Raw genomic sequence first — 16223 nt, 5'->3', positions numbered from 1 at the left:
TAACTGCATGGCAGAAAATTAGTAACAGTTTATCTTGTCATTATGTGATGTGTATATTCAAATGTTTATGTATATTTGTTCTATCTAACGACTTTCTATTGAATAATTATTAATTCTGAATTAACTGGTTTTGCACAGGTCTTCAGAGGATGGAAACTGCCTTGACAATGCATGTTCTTTGGCCATTTCATGCAGTGAAACATTCGCACATCTACTGCAAGCTTTAACATCTGCAGAGCTTTTCTTATTTCCTGACTTCTATGCTTCACATATTGCTAATTATTTGGGACCTTTCAACCAATATAGTGTGATGGAGGCATTTTTCCAACATCTTTTGCCTCTATTCCTATAATAGACAGGAAACTTTTTATTGATGCAGTTAGGTCTGAAGCATCTTTGGACTGCTTGAAGAATCGAAAAAGCCCTATTATTTGTTTGATAGCTTTGTCGAGTGTTCTAGGGGTACCAGTTCTCTCTTTCGTACTACATGAAGATTCAGATCTCAGTGGCATTTTCAACAACACGGTACTTTTCCAAGGGTAAAGCCAAGGCATGACTACACCAATTCATTGTTACTGTTGATTGATACTTCAGAGGAAAATGATGTTAACACGATGTATCAAGATAATGTACTATCATACCATGTTTGCCCCTTCTGCTGGATCAAGCTATGTGTTAGGAGATCTATTTTTTCTCACTATCCCAACCCAAAAAAGATGAAACAGACAAAGATATTTGTTCCACCAACTTTTAGACAGTAGGACACAAACTCTGTCATTCCAAGTGAAACCACTTCAAGTGAAACCACTTCAAGTGAAACCATAGAGCCACAAATGGAATAATCTCGTGAGCCCCCAGAGGCGGATCCAGCAGAAAAACTGAGGGTTGCTTAAGGGCGTTGCCTTAATAGCCATAGTAATGCCACACCCCACTTTTACTTACGGTTAAATGAAGGCAACACCCATCTTGATAAATTAATTTTTTTTTAAATTCAGGTATTTAAGCATAACTATATAGAAAATTATCTCTTTTGTTAGAAGCCTATTTGCTAGCCTTGCTAGTTAAAAATAACACTGCTACCTTCGCAGTTTGTACATCACATTAATCAATGAATGACATTTTAGGTCGTTAGTCAATATTTGATTGCTCTGCAATATTCAGACGCTGGTTCATTTTTGTAAAAAGGCAGCTAAAATGTTTCAAACAAAAAAAAGCAAAATGAATCATTGCTACGTTAACTGACCATTACTATACGAAAATTGAGTTAAATACCATTGAGTCATGATAAAATGGATTGGGTATACCCTAAGTGCCAGAATCCGCTGAGTCATGATTTTCATGAATGCCATGCTATTGGTTGACCTTGAACTGGTCACATGAACTCACATCGTACTGATTGAGAAAACAATTTCCATCAATAGCAAGTTGTCAACAACGGATGCAAGTATTACATGAAACAGCAGCGATCACGCCGAATCCAAATGACCCCTATAAGGAAGGCCTATTTACCATGACTCAATGCCTTTAAATTAATACTTGTAAGAATTTGTTGATAAAAATTGATTGTTTTAATAAATACCTTGTGTTGAAGTAGTACGTTTTTGGGGTCATCTGCATTTGGCAAGAAATGGGTATCAAATTCATTCTGGTAGTAATTACCATACCACCCCAACAACCAAAAATCCTTGGCACCACTTTTTTGGGGGTGCGCATTTTTCTCTGTAAAATTCGATATTTTTGTCGAATTAATCCAAGAAATATTATGTTAAAATGTTTTGCATTTAAAGCCTGGTAAAGGAAACTGAAGGCCGAAGGTCAGAACTTCCACGGGATAGTACTTGAACCTTTGCCATTTGCAGTTCAGCGAACTCATCGATCTGTGTATTTCCACAAGTCACGACACCATCCACCACGCTCTTATCAATAACTTCTCTCACGATTGACTGAATACTCAAAAGCTCGTTTTCCGTTTCAATTTCTTCAGTCGACTGGCAACCAATAATCGAGAACACCTGCAACAGCAACAACTTTATGTCCGCCACTGCTGCTACACGAACAGGTTTAGTCGCTTCAGTGCCAGTATGCACCAGTGTATATTAAATAATTGATAGGGGTGCTCGACATTGCGGAAAAACATATCACAGCGTGATGTGATTGGCTCAGTTGCAACTTTGACCGTAGAGGTTGATTGATAGGGGTGCTCAAGCACCCGTAGAATTGAAGTAGCTCATTGGCCAAGAGTGTGGTTTGATTGACAAGTAAAAAAATTGGTTCCAGGGCAGCTCAACATGAAATTTCTAGCTATTTATAGTTTAAAGCAATAACAGGTTATGCTAACTAACGTATGACCGTATGTCATCAGTTAACTGGACAATGTATTTACATCATCTAAAAGGATTCAAGACTTTTTTCAGAGATTAGAAAAAATGCATTGAATGGTATATCTCCGAAAATTCTGACCAGTGCTCGAGCACCCATAGCACCCCCCTAGATTCGCCTCTGGCCACCTGTGTCTTTAATTCATATACAATGATATTGGACATATCATAACAACCCTATCAACCCTGAATGACGACCAGAGATACAACATTCTGCGAAATGTTTGGAAGCTTAAAGAAAATTTTGCCTTTTCTGTGCGCATTATTTTTGGTATGAAAAGAAAATTTGTTTATTCTTGGTTGCGGCACTTTTCATAGCTGGCCTACTCCAACATCTTGATGGTGCTTTTTGTATTCCTTCTTTTTTGTTTGTTGTAATGCATATCTCATTTCAAATAGATAAATAATCTCAAAAGCCTAAGAACACTAGCGCAAGAGAGACAAACTTGGACAGCACTAGTTAATGACATTTATGTTCCTGCTAAAGCAGAAAAGAACTTATTATAGTTTTTCCATGCGGACATAGCTATTATATACATATAGATTTCTCCTATAAAGTTCAAATACCATTGGTTTTACGATACTTTGACGGCAATGATGACATCCAGGTGAAGTTTAAAAATTAAGAACACTAGCGCAAAAGAGACAATTTTGGACAGCACTAGTTAACGACATTTATGTTCTTGCTAAAGCAGAAAAGAACTAATTATAGTTTTTCTATGGGGACATAGCTATTATATATATATATATATATATATATATATATATATATATTTATTAATTATCATATTGCTGTCTAGAGTGCTCAACTTACCGGAGCGATTAGATAGACTAAAATAAAATAAACAGACTATTGTGACACAACTCTGAGTTTCATGTGTAAACAATCATCAGGTGTATAAAAGAACACAAGCTAACGGCACGCAAGATATAACGGTGAAAACGAATAATCGAACACAATCAAACGAAGTTAATTGTGCAGAGTGATAAATCATAACAACTACATTCTAAGATCGAAAATTGCTAATCAAAAGTTTGTTTTGGTGTCTACATTGGCTTATAAATTCTGTTCTATTATTAAGTATTTTATTGTCCCCTAAAGATTGAATTATATAAAATTTTTCTGTCAGGCATAATTTACAAAAGTTGCTTCTAGCTGTGCTTTTTATTCTCTTGACAATTCTCCATTTAATGGTTGGTATCTTTCCTTGTTCCTTCAATTTCCAAATATATTTTGAAAGTTCGGTACTCTTTTTATATCTTTCGTGTTTAAAATCTTTGTTATGGTTAGCATATCGTAGTTTGAATGTACCTTCGGTGAGGCCAATATATTTTTTCTTTTCATCATCTTTATCGTTGCTAACTGTTGCTTCATGTATGAGGTTGGGTGTTAAACATTCATTTCCTAATGGGCAGTCGTCTTTGTTTTTGCAGTTACATCCATATTCTTCCTTGCTTTTTGGGTTTAAAACAGATTTGTTGTGTGAGGATATTATGGAACCTATATTTTTCATGCAGCTGTAACTAACCTTGATTGTGTTTTTATTAAAAATTTTAGCCAGTTTTTCATCATCAGCGAAATGTTTCTTTACAAGCTTTAAGAAGATTTTGCCCACGTTGGTTTTGACATTCCTCGAGTAGGGTGGATTAAACCAAATAATTTTCCGTTTGCGCTTCTTTTTATCTTCATTTTTCCTTTTCTCGGTATCTTTGGGGATGTATTTCAAATTGTCGTTAAAACCACTTTTTCTAAGAGCTTCTTCATATACGGTCATTTCTCTTCTATAAATTTCTTCAGTTGATGATAATTCTGATATCCGTTTGTTGATGCCTTTAGGTAGTTCTTTTAATACTGTCGGCGGGTGATTAGAATGTTTGTTGATGTAGACAGGATTGTTATTTGGTTTTCGATATGGTTGAATAGTATTGTTTTGAAGGTCCAGGCGTATATCTAAAAAGTCTACTGTTTTGAGATTTGTCTTAATTGTAATAGATAGTCCACACTCCTTGAATATTTGGATGATTTTCTTTCTTTTTTGGTCAATGTTTGGTCCTGATAAATTCCTTACAATACCTAACCCATCATCTCTGTATAGCCCAACATTTCCGTTACCCATTACTGAATTTAATTTGTTTAAGATGTAGGTACCAACCAGTTCACAAATTTCTGCTCCGTCAAAACAACCCATTGGTACATCAAAATCTTCGTCGCCTTTCTTCTTTACCCATGGGATTCCTGAGTTGAAAAGTAATGTTTTCCTTGATTTGGATATAATGTCAATTTCTTTGTTTGTAAGATCTGTTAGGTTTTTGGCATAGTCTATAGCTTTGTTGAATAGTTCAGCAGATATTGATGGGTAAAATGATTCTATGTCAAAGGTGATGAACTTTACGTCTTCTTTATTATTAATACTGTTAAACCATTGGATAACTGAGTCTGTATTTTTCCATTGGTGAACTTTACTTGCTGTGATGATCTCATTGTTAATTTTATCTAATATTGTTTTGCTAATTTTGCCAATGTCTGATTTGGTTGGGTTTATAAGTCTGCATGATACCTTGGTGGGGAAGTTTTCTTTATGATCTTTGATGGTGATATAAGCTTCTTTGTTTTGTAAACATTCCACTCTTTCTTCGATCGATAAATCTTGTGCAATTTGTTTGATATCGCGATTGATTTTATGTACTTTCACTACATCTGATTTCTTGTAATCTTTGGTGACATTTTCTTTCAATAGTTTCATGTAGTTCTCTTAGATGTAGTTTTCGATCTTAGAATGTAGTTGTTATGATTTATCACTCTGCACAATTAACTTCGTTTGATTGTGTTCGATTATTCGTTTTCACCGTTATATCTTGCTTGCCGTTAGCTTGTGTTCTTTTATACACCTGATGATTGTTTACACATGAAACTCAGAGTTGTGTCACAATAGTCTGTTTATTTTATTTTAGTCTATATATATATATATATATATATATATAGATTTCTCCAATAAAGTTCAAATGCCATTGTTTTTACGATACTTTGACGGCAATGATGACATCCAGGTGAAGTTTAAAATTTTATTCAACATGACAAGGGAGTATCTGGCAGAGCACTAGAAGAAAAAATCATTAACTGTCTCAAAGATCATCTAAAATATGACATAATGGACTGCAGAGAGCAGTGTTACAATGGGGCTGGCAACAAAGCTGGTAAATATTCTGGAGTTCCTACGTGGATCTTACTGAGGAACCCTTTAGCACATTGCGCTAATCTCTGTGTTGCTGCGTCGTCCCAGATTGAAAGCATAAGAAATATGATCAATAAAATTCAAACATTTTCAAGACTTTTTAATAATTCGCCAAAGAAGCTTTACTTGAGGAGATGGTCAAAACGTTTTTGCCAAATTACATGCATACAAAGTTGAATGATGTTTTCAGAACCAGATGGATACTTCGGATTGATGGCTTGGCTCAATACCATGGTACCAATCACCCAAGCATTGTCCTCCATTAGTGATAATGTCGACAAAACTTGGGACACAACTGTTGCAGAAGCTTATTCTATTTCCTTTGTTTGCATAAATCTTTTATTCTTCAATTAACCTTGGTATCGCAATTATCTTGGGTATACTAGACCAGCCACTGTCAAGCTACAAGATTTTTATAAAAAAGATGTATCAATACACTTCCTTGACCATCTGGTAAATAATTTGCTAGGTGCTTTTCGAAGCAAAATTTTGTCTCAATGAAGGGTTTCTTGAACACTTTTCACCCTTAAGCAAATTATCACAATCTACATCACAGTGTCAGGTGATTCCTTTCCCGCCATAATTTGAAAAGGGTTTTTAAGTAGCAAAATGAAATCAGAAAGGAAAAATATTTCAACTCTTTCATCATACTCACTTTCATACAACATCTCACTTTAAGTTAAAAGAAGAAAAAAATTAATTAGAAAAGCGTGTCACTTGTCCTTTAATTATCAGAAAAACAGCGCCCTGGGTGAATGGTCTCACTTTAGAAACCTGGGTGAATGGTCTCACTTTTATTAATAGCAATATTATCGAGTTCACAAACTTCACAATACCCTTAAAGATTTTTTTAGATAATTTTGGGCTGTGCAACATTGCTTTTCAATTGATTTGCTTTCTTTCTCTGAGTAAATGAACAAGACCTTTGCTTAGCATTAAAATTAAATTACATGTTTTATCAGCCAAAATCGCTCAATATCAGCCATCATCTTCTACGGCCTCTTTTTTGGTTGAATTGAGTATATTTGTCATCCCCAGCTTTGAGATATGCCACGTTGCCCTCGGCAAAACTTTGATCAACAAAGAGCAAGACAAAGACAAAGACAATATAACGAGAACCGTGATAACAACAGCAGACCATCAAATGCAGATGTGCAACAGGTTCCTGATGTAGTCAATTAAATAAGCTGCGTTGGAATTTCAAATTGCAGAAAATGAGGTTTAGCCAAGGAAAAGTTGGGATATTGTTTTATGGTCACTTAGAAAGGGAATTTTTTAGAAAAATCTACCAATGTTCCCAGTCAAGAATTTTATTGCTAATTATGATTATTGGTGGTCTCCGGTACCCAAGGAAGCCTGGTACCTTTCTAAAAATTTAGTGTAAGTCACGTGATTGATGACGTCATAAACAACCATAATTAAAATTTTAATTTGATGATATGCTTGATTTGAATAGCTCATTCAAAAGGGCATGAAAAGGCGAGTAATTTTTATATACGAACTACGGTACTTGCATCAACGATTACAAAATTATTGTCGTTTAAGGAAAAGTAGCTATATCTATGGTTCCCAATCGTCATAAGAGTCCTCAGATGAGGAAAAATCTGAAACTTACCATGCACTTTCATCTGATGAATGCCAGCAAGGTCTTCATCCATATCTCTTTCCCAATTGTTGTCTTCGCAATCTGCAAGTACCTTATATTTGTTGTTATTCGCGGATATATCTGAATACAAAATCGTGTTTTTAATTTTTTTGCACCTTTCGTTTCTTTCCCTTTCTTCTCCATCATAGAATGTCGGCTACGCTTTTTTTCTGGCTCTTGTTCATCCGTATCTGAACATTCATCATCTGCAACAATAACAGCATCAACAACATATTTTTTCTGCTTGCCTTGCCTCTATTGAAAACGTTGGAGGAAGCTGCGGGCCAATTACCAGACGAGGATCATTTTCTTAGCACTATCGTCCCATCTCCATCCATACTGCTCTAGGTCAAGTTGTTTGATTGCAGCCTCCCCGCATTGTTGCCAAAGAATTGTTTGCAGTTGGGCTCTCTTTAATGCTTGTAGCAAAGAATCTGTGATATTTTGCAAAGCATGTGCAAACTTGATACCCAGCATATGTCTGGTCTGCTCGGCCATGTAAAACTCTGAGTGGGTGCATGAAGTTTATTTGAAAGTACCCTTCATCAATTTCAAGAATCATGCCAACCCACCACTTATGGTCGTATATGCAAGCAACATACTCATTCCTTCGAGCTCCAACGTCATTCTCTAGGGGTTTTTGAAGCAAAAGAAAAGGTTCCTGCAAAGTCTCTATCATCAGAAGTATACTTGAAAGCAATTTTTTGATCTGAAAGTGTAACAAACTGATGGAAACTTCTGGTTCCTCTTCAAAGCATCTACCCCCTTTCTATTTAAGGCAACCCCCTTCCTAGCAATAGTCACAGGAGTGTGAGTGAAATTTTTTACCAAAAATTTTTAGCAGAGCAAGCTGCTTTTTATCATGTGACACCTATGGAGCGTGTGCTTTCAATTTGGGATAGAGGCTAGACATTTTTGTCTTCTCGTTCAGGGGAAAATTTTCCTATAATTCATTTAGAACAGGCTGTGGTCACGGCAAGTACCACCCAAGCCAGGAGAAATTGTGATGTGCATTTTCAGTTAACTAGAGACCTGGGTGTTCAGAATCGCAAAAGTGAACGGGGATCTGCTGATGGGCCTGGGTGAATGGTCTCACTTTAAGTTAAAAGAAGAAAAAAATTAATTAGAAAAGCGTGTCACTTGTCCTTTAATTATCAGAAAAACAGCGCCCTGGGTGAATGGTCTCACTTTAGAAACCTGGGTGAATGGTCTCACTTTTATTAATAGCAATATTATCGAGTTCACAAACTTCACAATACCCTTAAAGATTTTTTTAGATAATTTTGGGCTGTGCAACATTGCTTTTCAATTGATTTGCTTTCTTTCTCTGAGTAAATGAACAAGACCTTTGCTTAGCATTAAAATTAAATTACATGTTTTATCAGCCAAAATCGCTCAATATCAGCCATCATCTTCTACGGCCTCTTTTTTGGTTGAATTGAGTATATTTGTCATCCCCAGCTTTGAGATATGCCACGTTGCCCTCGGCAAAACTTTGATCAACAAAGAGCAAGACAAAGACAAAGACAATATAACGAGAACCGTGATAACAACTGCAGACCATCAAATGCAGATGTGCAACAGGTTCCTGATGTAGTCAATTAAATAAGCTGCGTTGGAATTTCAAATTGCAGAAAATGAGGTTTAGCCAAGGAAAAGTTGGGATATTGTTTTATGGTCACTTAGAAAGGGAATTTTTTAGAAAAATCTACCAATGTTCCCAGTCAAGAATTTTATTGCTAATTATGATTATTGGTGGTCTCCGGTACCCAAGGAAGCCTGGTACCTTTCTAAAAATTTAGTGTAAGTCACGTGATTGATGACGTCATAAACAACCATAATTAAAATTTTAATTTGATGATATGCTTGATTTGAATAGCTCATTCAAAAGGGCATGAAAAGGCGAGTAATTTTTATATACGAACTACGGTACTTGCATCAACGATTACAAAATTATTGTCGTTTAAGGAAAAGTAGCTATATCTATGGTTCCCAATCGTCATAAGAGTCCTCAGATGAGGAAAAATCTGAAACTTACCATGCACTTTCATCTGATGAATGCCAGCAAGGTCTTCATCCATATCTCTTTCCCAATTGTTGTCTTCGCAATCTGCAAGTACCTTATATTTGTTGTTATTCGCGGATATATCTGAATACAAAATCGTGTTTTTAATTTTTTTGCACCTTTCGTTTCTTTCCCTTTCTTCTCCATCATAGAATGTCGGCTACGCTTTTTTCTGGCTCTTGTTCATCCGTATCTGAACATTCATCATCTGCAACAATAACAGCATCAACGACATATTTTTTCTGCTTGCCTTGCCTCTATTGAAAACGTTGGAGGAAGCTGCGGGCCAATTACCAGACGAGGATCATTTTCTTAGCACTATCGTCCCATCTCCATCCATACTGCTCTAGGTCAAGTTGTTTGATTGCAGCCTCCCCGCATTGTTGCCAAAGAATTGTTTGCAGTTGGGCTCTCTTTAATGCTTGTAGCAAAGAATCTGTGATATTTTGCAAAGCATGTGCAAACTTGATACCCAGCATATGTCTGGTCTGCTCGGCCATGTAAAACTCTGAGTGGGTGCATGAAGTTTATTTGAAAGTACCCTTCATCAATTTCAAGAATCATGCCAACCCACCACTTATGGTCGTATATGCAAGCAACATACTCATTCCTTCGAGCTCCAACGTCATTCTCTAGGGGTTTTTGAAGCAAAAGAAAAGGTTCCTGCAAAGTCTCTATCATCAGAAGTATACTTGAAAGCAATTTTTTGATCTGAAAGTGTAACAAACTGATGGAAACTTCTGGTTCCTCTTCAAAGCTTCTACCCCCTTTCTATTTAAGGCAACCCCCTTCCTAGCAATAGTCACAGGAGTGTGAGTGAATTTTTTTACCAAAAATTTTTAGCAGAGCAAGCTGCTTTTTATCATGTGACACCTATGGAGCGTGTGCTTTCAATTTGGGATAGAGGCTAGACATTTTTGTCTTCTCGTTCAGGGGAAAATTTTCCTATAATTCATTTAGAACAGGCTGTGGTCATGGCAAGTACCACCCAAGCCAGGAGAAATTGTGATGTGCATTTTCAGTTAACTAGAGACCTGGGTGTTCAGAATCGCAAAAGTGAACGGGGATCTGCTGATGCGCCTGGGTACAGGGGGCTTTTCTTCTTGATATCTTGTGCCTAATGCCTCTACGGAAGAGATTTTTGAATAATTTGTTGTTTTGAACGACCAAAGCATAATCTAACTGAAGATTTTATTGAAAATATATTGGCAATCATAAAGCACAAATTTGGGCATCCTTGGGGGTGATTTTTCTGGTCAAGTGACTCATTTTACTCTTTACCAAATACGGAAAAACAATTTTCTTAATGTATATTCTTGAAGATTGGTAATTGAAGCATTATTGTTGCGATTTGTGAGACTATTTTTATTTAAAGGATAGAAGAAACCTATGAATTTTAATGCTCTAAATTCAAATATCAAATTGGTTTTTCAAAATTGCAAATCATTTTTTGGTAATATGGTCTTGAAGGTTGTTTCCGATCAATTCTGAGATAAGGACGGGACTGGCTGCGCATTATCCAGTGGGTATCAAGTTTGTTCGTTGTTGCCAGTGGAGGAAATTAAGGCAGGGGTAAGCATTACAGTGAAATGAATGCTTCTAATTTTGAACAATGCAGATAATTTTTGTTGATAAAACATCTGAAGAATTTTGTCTTATGCTCTACCCTGCCCCTAAAGTATATCTTGTTGTATCTGTTTTATCAAATAAATAATGGGTTTAGTTTGCCCCCTCCTCCAGAATAAAATTTTGAATTTCCACCATCACTAACATTATAAAATTATCAAAATTGACTTCCTATTTTGTTTTCTTATCACCTGTCTAAATTACTGGATTGAATTGTTTTATGTTATCTCTTCTTTAAATCCTTGCAAAGCGTGCTTTATGTTTTGAAACCACCTCTGCTTTTGTCATTCTGAAGACTGCTGAAGACAAGAACGTCAGTGTCTGGGCCTCTGCTGGTGCAGCAACAAGTCTTGTTGCTTCCATAAGACTAGGATGCTTTTTGCAAAGCTCAGTAGCCTTTTCCTTGAGTTTAACAACATAATCTATGAAAAAACAAATTTTTCTCTTAAATATATATATATTTTATCTTAAATATATATATATGTAGGTTAGCAATTCAAAGTAATGTATGAACAAAATCTAGTGGGGCATGGAATTGATTAATCTTTGGGAAAATGTTGTTTAGAGGTTGAATATAGAAAAATCACCAAAAAAAATAAAATATAGCATTTTGATCACGTGATTTAAAGATGGTAGATGCACAAAGGATGTCGTTACAAAATGGGATATAACTGAGCACCCAGGAAGGCTAGAGGTTCCATATTTTGGCCTATGATAACTCTAGGGTATATGTTCAAACTAAACTACAATCAATGTGATATATCAACTAGATTTTATTAAAAAAATTATTTCATTTGCACCATTGAATTGTCACGCAATTTTAAATATACTTTTGTTCTCAAAATAAAATCTATCAGGGTTAGGGGGCTCATTGTAGTTCAGAATGAAATACATAGTCTGGGTAATATGCCCTGAAAATTTCAAGACTCTAGCATTAATAGAAGCTGAGATATATCCCAGTTTATCATGTACATTAACCGTAAATAAGACTTTTGAGAAAAACGCGTTTAAAGTTTAGGTAAAGGCATTCAAACACCTACTAATACTCCTATGCTTTACACCCTTACAGGAAAATGGTATTTAAAGTATTTAATGCTAGAGGGTCTTGAGCTAAAGTATTTACAAACAGAAAATTACAGTTATTCAGTGATTTCACAAATTCCAGGGCCATATTGACTGGATGGTTTTGACAAGCTAGCTGCCTCTTGATTTCTCCGCCTTTTTGCTTTATGTCCTTCGGTTACATAAGAGCTTTTAATTCTTTTCTTGTCCATCATGCTAGCATATTGCTGGTGATATTTTGAATGGAACAAGCCAAGGTTAGCATACACAGCAAGCTTACTGGCTTTTCCCTCATTGTATTGCAATGTAGCAGAATAAACTGCTATATCAAGGCGTCGCCAGCCAACAAAAATTTCTTTTGGGCACAGGGACCAGATAATGTTATGGAATGACTCATTGACATTTTGAGTCCCTCCATGTGTGCACCTTGAAAGAAGCTCTGTTGCAGTTAGACTCTCAAATACAGGTCTCATTTCATTTGTCACAAAATCTGGAAGCAATCTGGCATTAGCCTTTTCAAGGTTGCCGCATAGTGAAGGACACCACTGTCCACACATTGAATGGTCTCCTGACCGGTGGTGAAAAATAGCCCAAATTGCCTTTCTCATTCCATTTTCATCACCAACATGTTTCCTTATAGCAGCCCCATAATGTCCTTGAATTCTATAAATATCCTTTTTGGTCAATTTGTTTTTCCCTCCAATTCCTTTTATTCTTTTTCCATTGCTGTCTGTATAAAACATTTTCTTACATTGAAAAACTAAATTGTTTAGCTTTCTCCCCATTCTCTTCTGAATGTGTCCAACACATTCAAGTTTTTCAATTTGTTTTCCTGAGTAGATGGGTGGCTCTGCCTCACTTAGATTTTTGAAACTCTTTGAGTCACCATCTCCCAAGTATCCAACATATGATAGACCATACTGTTCTTGTGACCGCTTGAAAATTCTTTTCACACCTTCACCTTCCATTGACCCAGCTGTTCCTTCATAATTTTTCTGGCATGTATGTGTAGTTTCATTGCCATTTGTTGCTGCTTTGCATTTATTGCAATGGTTTGTCAAGGTCTCAGTATCAATTATTTTAGAACTGAGTCCATTGACTGTTGCAACTGTCACTACACCATTCTTGCTGGAAAATCCACGCTTTTGCCACGTTCCATCACAAGAGACAGTAACATCATCCCCTTTGGCATCCTTGATCTCTGAAGCAGCCTGGTTTTTGCTCTTGGAAGACTCTTGCTTGAATGCTTCATGGATCCTTTTCTTGTTTTGATTCCAAGATTTGCACGAAACTGGTGGTGGAAGGTCCATATTTCCACAGAAATTTCTGGCAGCTTCAAAGTGGCATCCAATTTCATACATTGAAACCTGTAGCCTGTCATTGACCTGGTAATGCTTGGATGTTGTGCACAGATCTGAGGATTTGAGGGCTAACCTTGAATTACATCCACATAAAAAATAAAGGGTGGACGCTTGTCCAACCAATTTTTCTTCGGCAAAGACCATCTTTTCTAAGCAAGTGCTACAAGCTAGTTGTTCCAAGAAATTTAGAATGTTCATAACACTCATGATTCTGTTGCCAGAAAGTCCAGGATCAAAATTATCAGACGACAAAAGGGTGACCTTAGAAGAAGATGCCGTTGCTTCGCCGTGACTCTCTGAAATTGACTGCGATGAGACAACACTGGTCTTACGAGTGAATCAATTTCCATGAAACTTTCTTGCGTTTTTCCGTGGTCTACCCATGTTTATAAATTAGGTAGTGTCAGCTAAAATCTAAAACATATACGATCGAGTCTGATGAAAAGAGAGTTCGAATGACACCAACGTTCTTGCACTTGGCCAAAACGAGTAAACAAACGGGCCTAACTTGCGATTTCTTCCCAGGAAGTGTGGATATGTCAGTTCGAGATACAGTTTATAATTTCGTAAAGCCAATACAAGTAAGAATATGAATAGTGAAGCACATTCACAGCGAAATGCGAAGGTAGGCAAAGTAATTTCACACCACACAACAGTTTTCAACGTTTGTTTGTGAGCGAGACGCCATGTTTGAACAATAGATTTCAAACCATGTGACCAGTTTTAGCCAATCAAATTTGAATATCGGACATTTTGCATCATTTCGACCAATGGAAAACCTAGATTCTCTCTTTTTTAATAGGAGACTCAATAAAGATGGTAGGCTTGTTGAAAAGATAAAAATGTAACGATTCGATCGGTGTCTGGGTTGAAGGGGTTAGGATGACGCCTGGAAAAGCATAAACCATTCATTTTTCACAGTTTTTGCACAGAATTTGAGCTTTTTACTGAAGGACATGTTTTTCAAATTGAAATATAAGTAACTTTCTGGGAAGATAGGTGAAATCTAAATTGACCGTCGGAAAGAAGATATTTTAAAATATGTAAATCCTTTCACTTTGAGATTTCATAAAAATTTACACTTTTCATCAAAATCTGAGGTAAGCCTGCCCTTAAGATAAAATAAGTTGTGTTTTCTTTACTGTAACAGTCTTTTCAAACTTCGCTAGAAAGCAATAGAATAAATAGCTTCATAGGTTCCAAAACTCTCAGGCTGTTTTCCCCTCTTACTTTTACTAGATTCAATCTCAGTTATGATTTTGTCACAAACAAGAACTTACCCACATTTCATGAAAGCATAGAAGAAGTGGCTACTCTTAGGAGCAATACGAATGACAACGTTGTGGAAAGATTCCAGTGCACTTGTTTGCTCCAGAGGCTATAGCCGGGCAATATCATTGACAAGTCTTGTTTTTGTAAGAACAGCCTTAAGCTCTTTCTATCCTTTTTGTCCTACAAATTAAAATAATTTCAGTTACTTGTCTTAATGCTCCACATGGATGAATAAAATAAAGAAATAAAAATGAATGATTTGTCAATGTTTAAAATGGCATACTCACATGCTTTGGACGTTTAAAACAACAAATTATTCAGAAACTCGTCCGCAGAGGCATTAGGCCCAAGATACCAAGAAGAAAAGCCCCCTCTGCCCTCAGACGCACCAGCAGATCCTCGTTTACCTTCACTATTCTGAAGACCCAGGTCCATAGCCCATCAACTGAAAATGCCCATCACAATTACTTCGGGCTCAGGTGGTACTTTCCTTAACCACAGCCTGGTCTAATTTGGGGCCCTGGCAGAATTCTTGTCTTTACGAAGGCTAGTTTTCCTCAACTTCATTGGGGCTTAAACATAATTCTTGTCTTTACCAAAGCTAATCTATGTACAATACCGTAGGGCTACTGGCAAGCCCACATAGTGGGCTTCATGAGGGAGCTAGTCTTCTGCTATTTAGAAGATTGTCATCAAAGCATGGGCGGGGGCCTATCACAGACCCACTCCTTTCACCAGAGTTATTTCTAATGCTGTTCTAATTTCTAATGTACTCAGACTGACAGAGAATATGTTACCTTCTCTTCCAGATGCCTATTCTTGCACTGTAACTTACCAAATTGATTCCCGTTGTAAGAACATGTGACAGAATTAGCAGATTTCAGAACCAACGGAAGTTGGCTGTTTGAATGCTGTGGCGTTTCAACAACTTAGTTGACAGATTTTGTACTCATTGATAATGTATTACAAAGTAATCTGTTGTCTGTGGTCAATGTATTTGGCATGCTGATAATGTGTTCTTCGGCTACCTGCTGTTCAATTTTGATAAGATATATAGCGTACTGGTATTACAGGAAACCTGGAAAAGGGCAAAAAAGGTTATATTTGAAGAATAGGAAAAACAAATGTTTTTATGACCAAACAACTTTTAAACAGGCTAGAATTATGATATTTTGCCTGAAAAAGCTGGCAAGCCTGGACACAATAAGTTATTTTCAATTGTATATAGTTTGCTTTTCAATATTTTCTTAGAAAAACCGTTTGCCTTTCAAACCGCTCGAAAAATTGTGCATAAAAGTCACCATGATGATGTTTCAATGTTACTAAATTTAAAGGCATTGAGTCATGATAAATAGACTGGGTATACCCTAAGTGCCAAAATCTGCTGAGTCATGATTTCCATGACTGCGATGCTATTGGTTGACCTTGAACTGGTCACATGAACTCACCTCGTACTGATTAACATAACAGTTTCCATCAATAGCAAGTTGTCAACAACGGATGCCAATATCACATGAAACAGCAGCGATCACACTGAAATCAAATGACCCCCTATAGAGAAAGCCTATTTACCATGACTCA

General features: G+C 36.5%; 1 protein-coding gene across 1 annotated transcript; it reads right to left on the bottom strand.

The window, feature by feature from the left end:
- Positions 1-3271: 3271 nt before the first annotated feature.
- On the bottom strand, positions 3272-8017 carry LOC135686105 (uncharacterized). Its single transcript, XM_089111465.1, has 2 exons — positions 7227-8017; positions 3272-5476 (listed from the first exon to the last, which is right to left on the bottom strand). The coding sequence occupies exon 2, from the start codon at positions 5120-5122 to the stop codon at positions 3386-3388; it is 1737 nt and encodes a 578-aa protein (XP_088967591.1). The 5' UTR covers positions 5123-5476; positions 7227-8017; the 3' UTR covers positions 3272-3385.
- Between the last annotated feature and the right edge of the window lie 8206 nt (positions 8018-16223).

This window comes from Rhopilema esculentum, chromosome 11, assembly GCF_057945365.1.
Source record: "Rhopilema esculentum isolate cy_ngs chromosome 11, ASM5794536v1, whole genome shotgun sequence".
Classification (NCBI taxonomy): Eukaryota; Metazoa; Cnidaria; class Scyphozoa; order Rhizostomeae; family Rhizostomatidae; genus Rhopilema; species Rhopilema esculentum.
Note: the sequence above shows the minus strand (reverse complement) of the source record. Positions and strands in the feature narration are given on the sequence as shown.

Coding starts and splice junctions, on each gene's coding strand:
- LOC135686105 (XM_089111465.1), bottom strand. CDS start 5,122: ATGAAACTATTGAAAGAAAATGTCACCAAAGATTACAAGAAATCAGAT.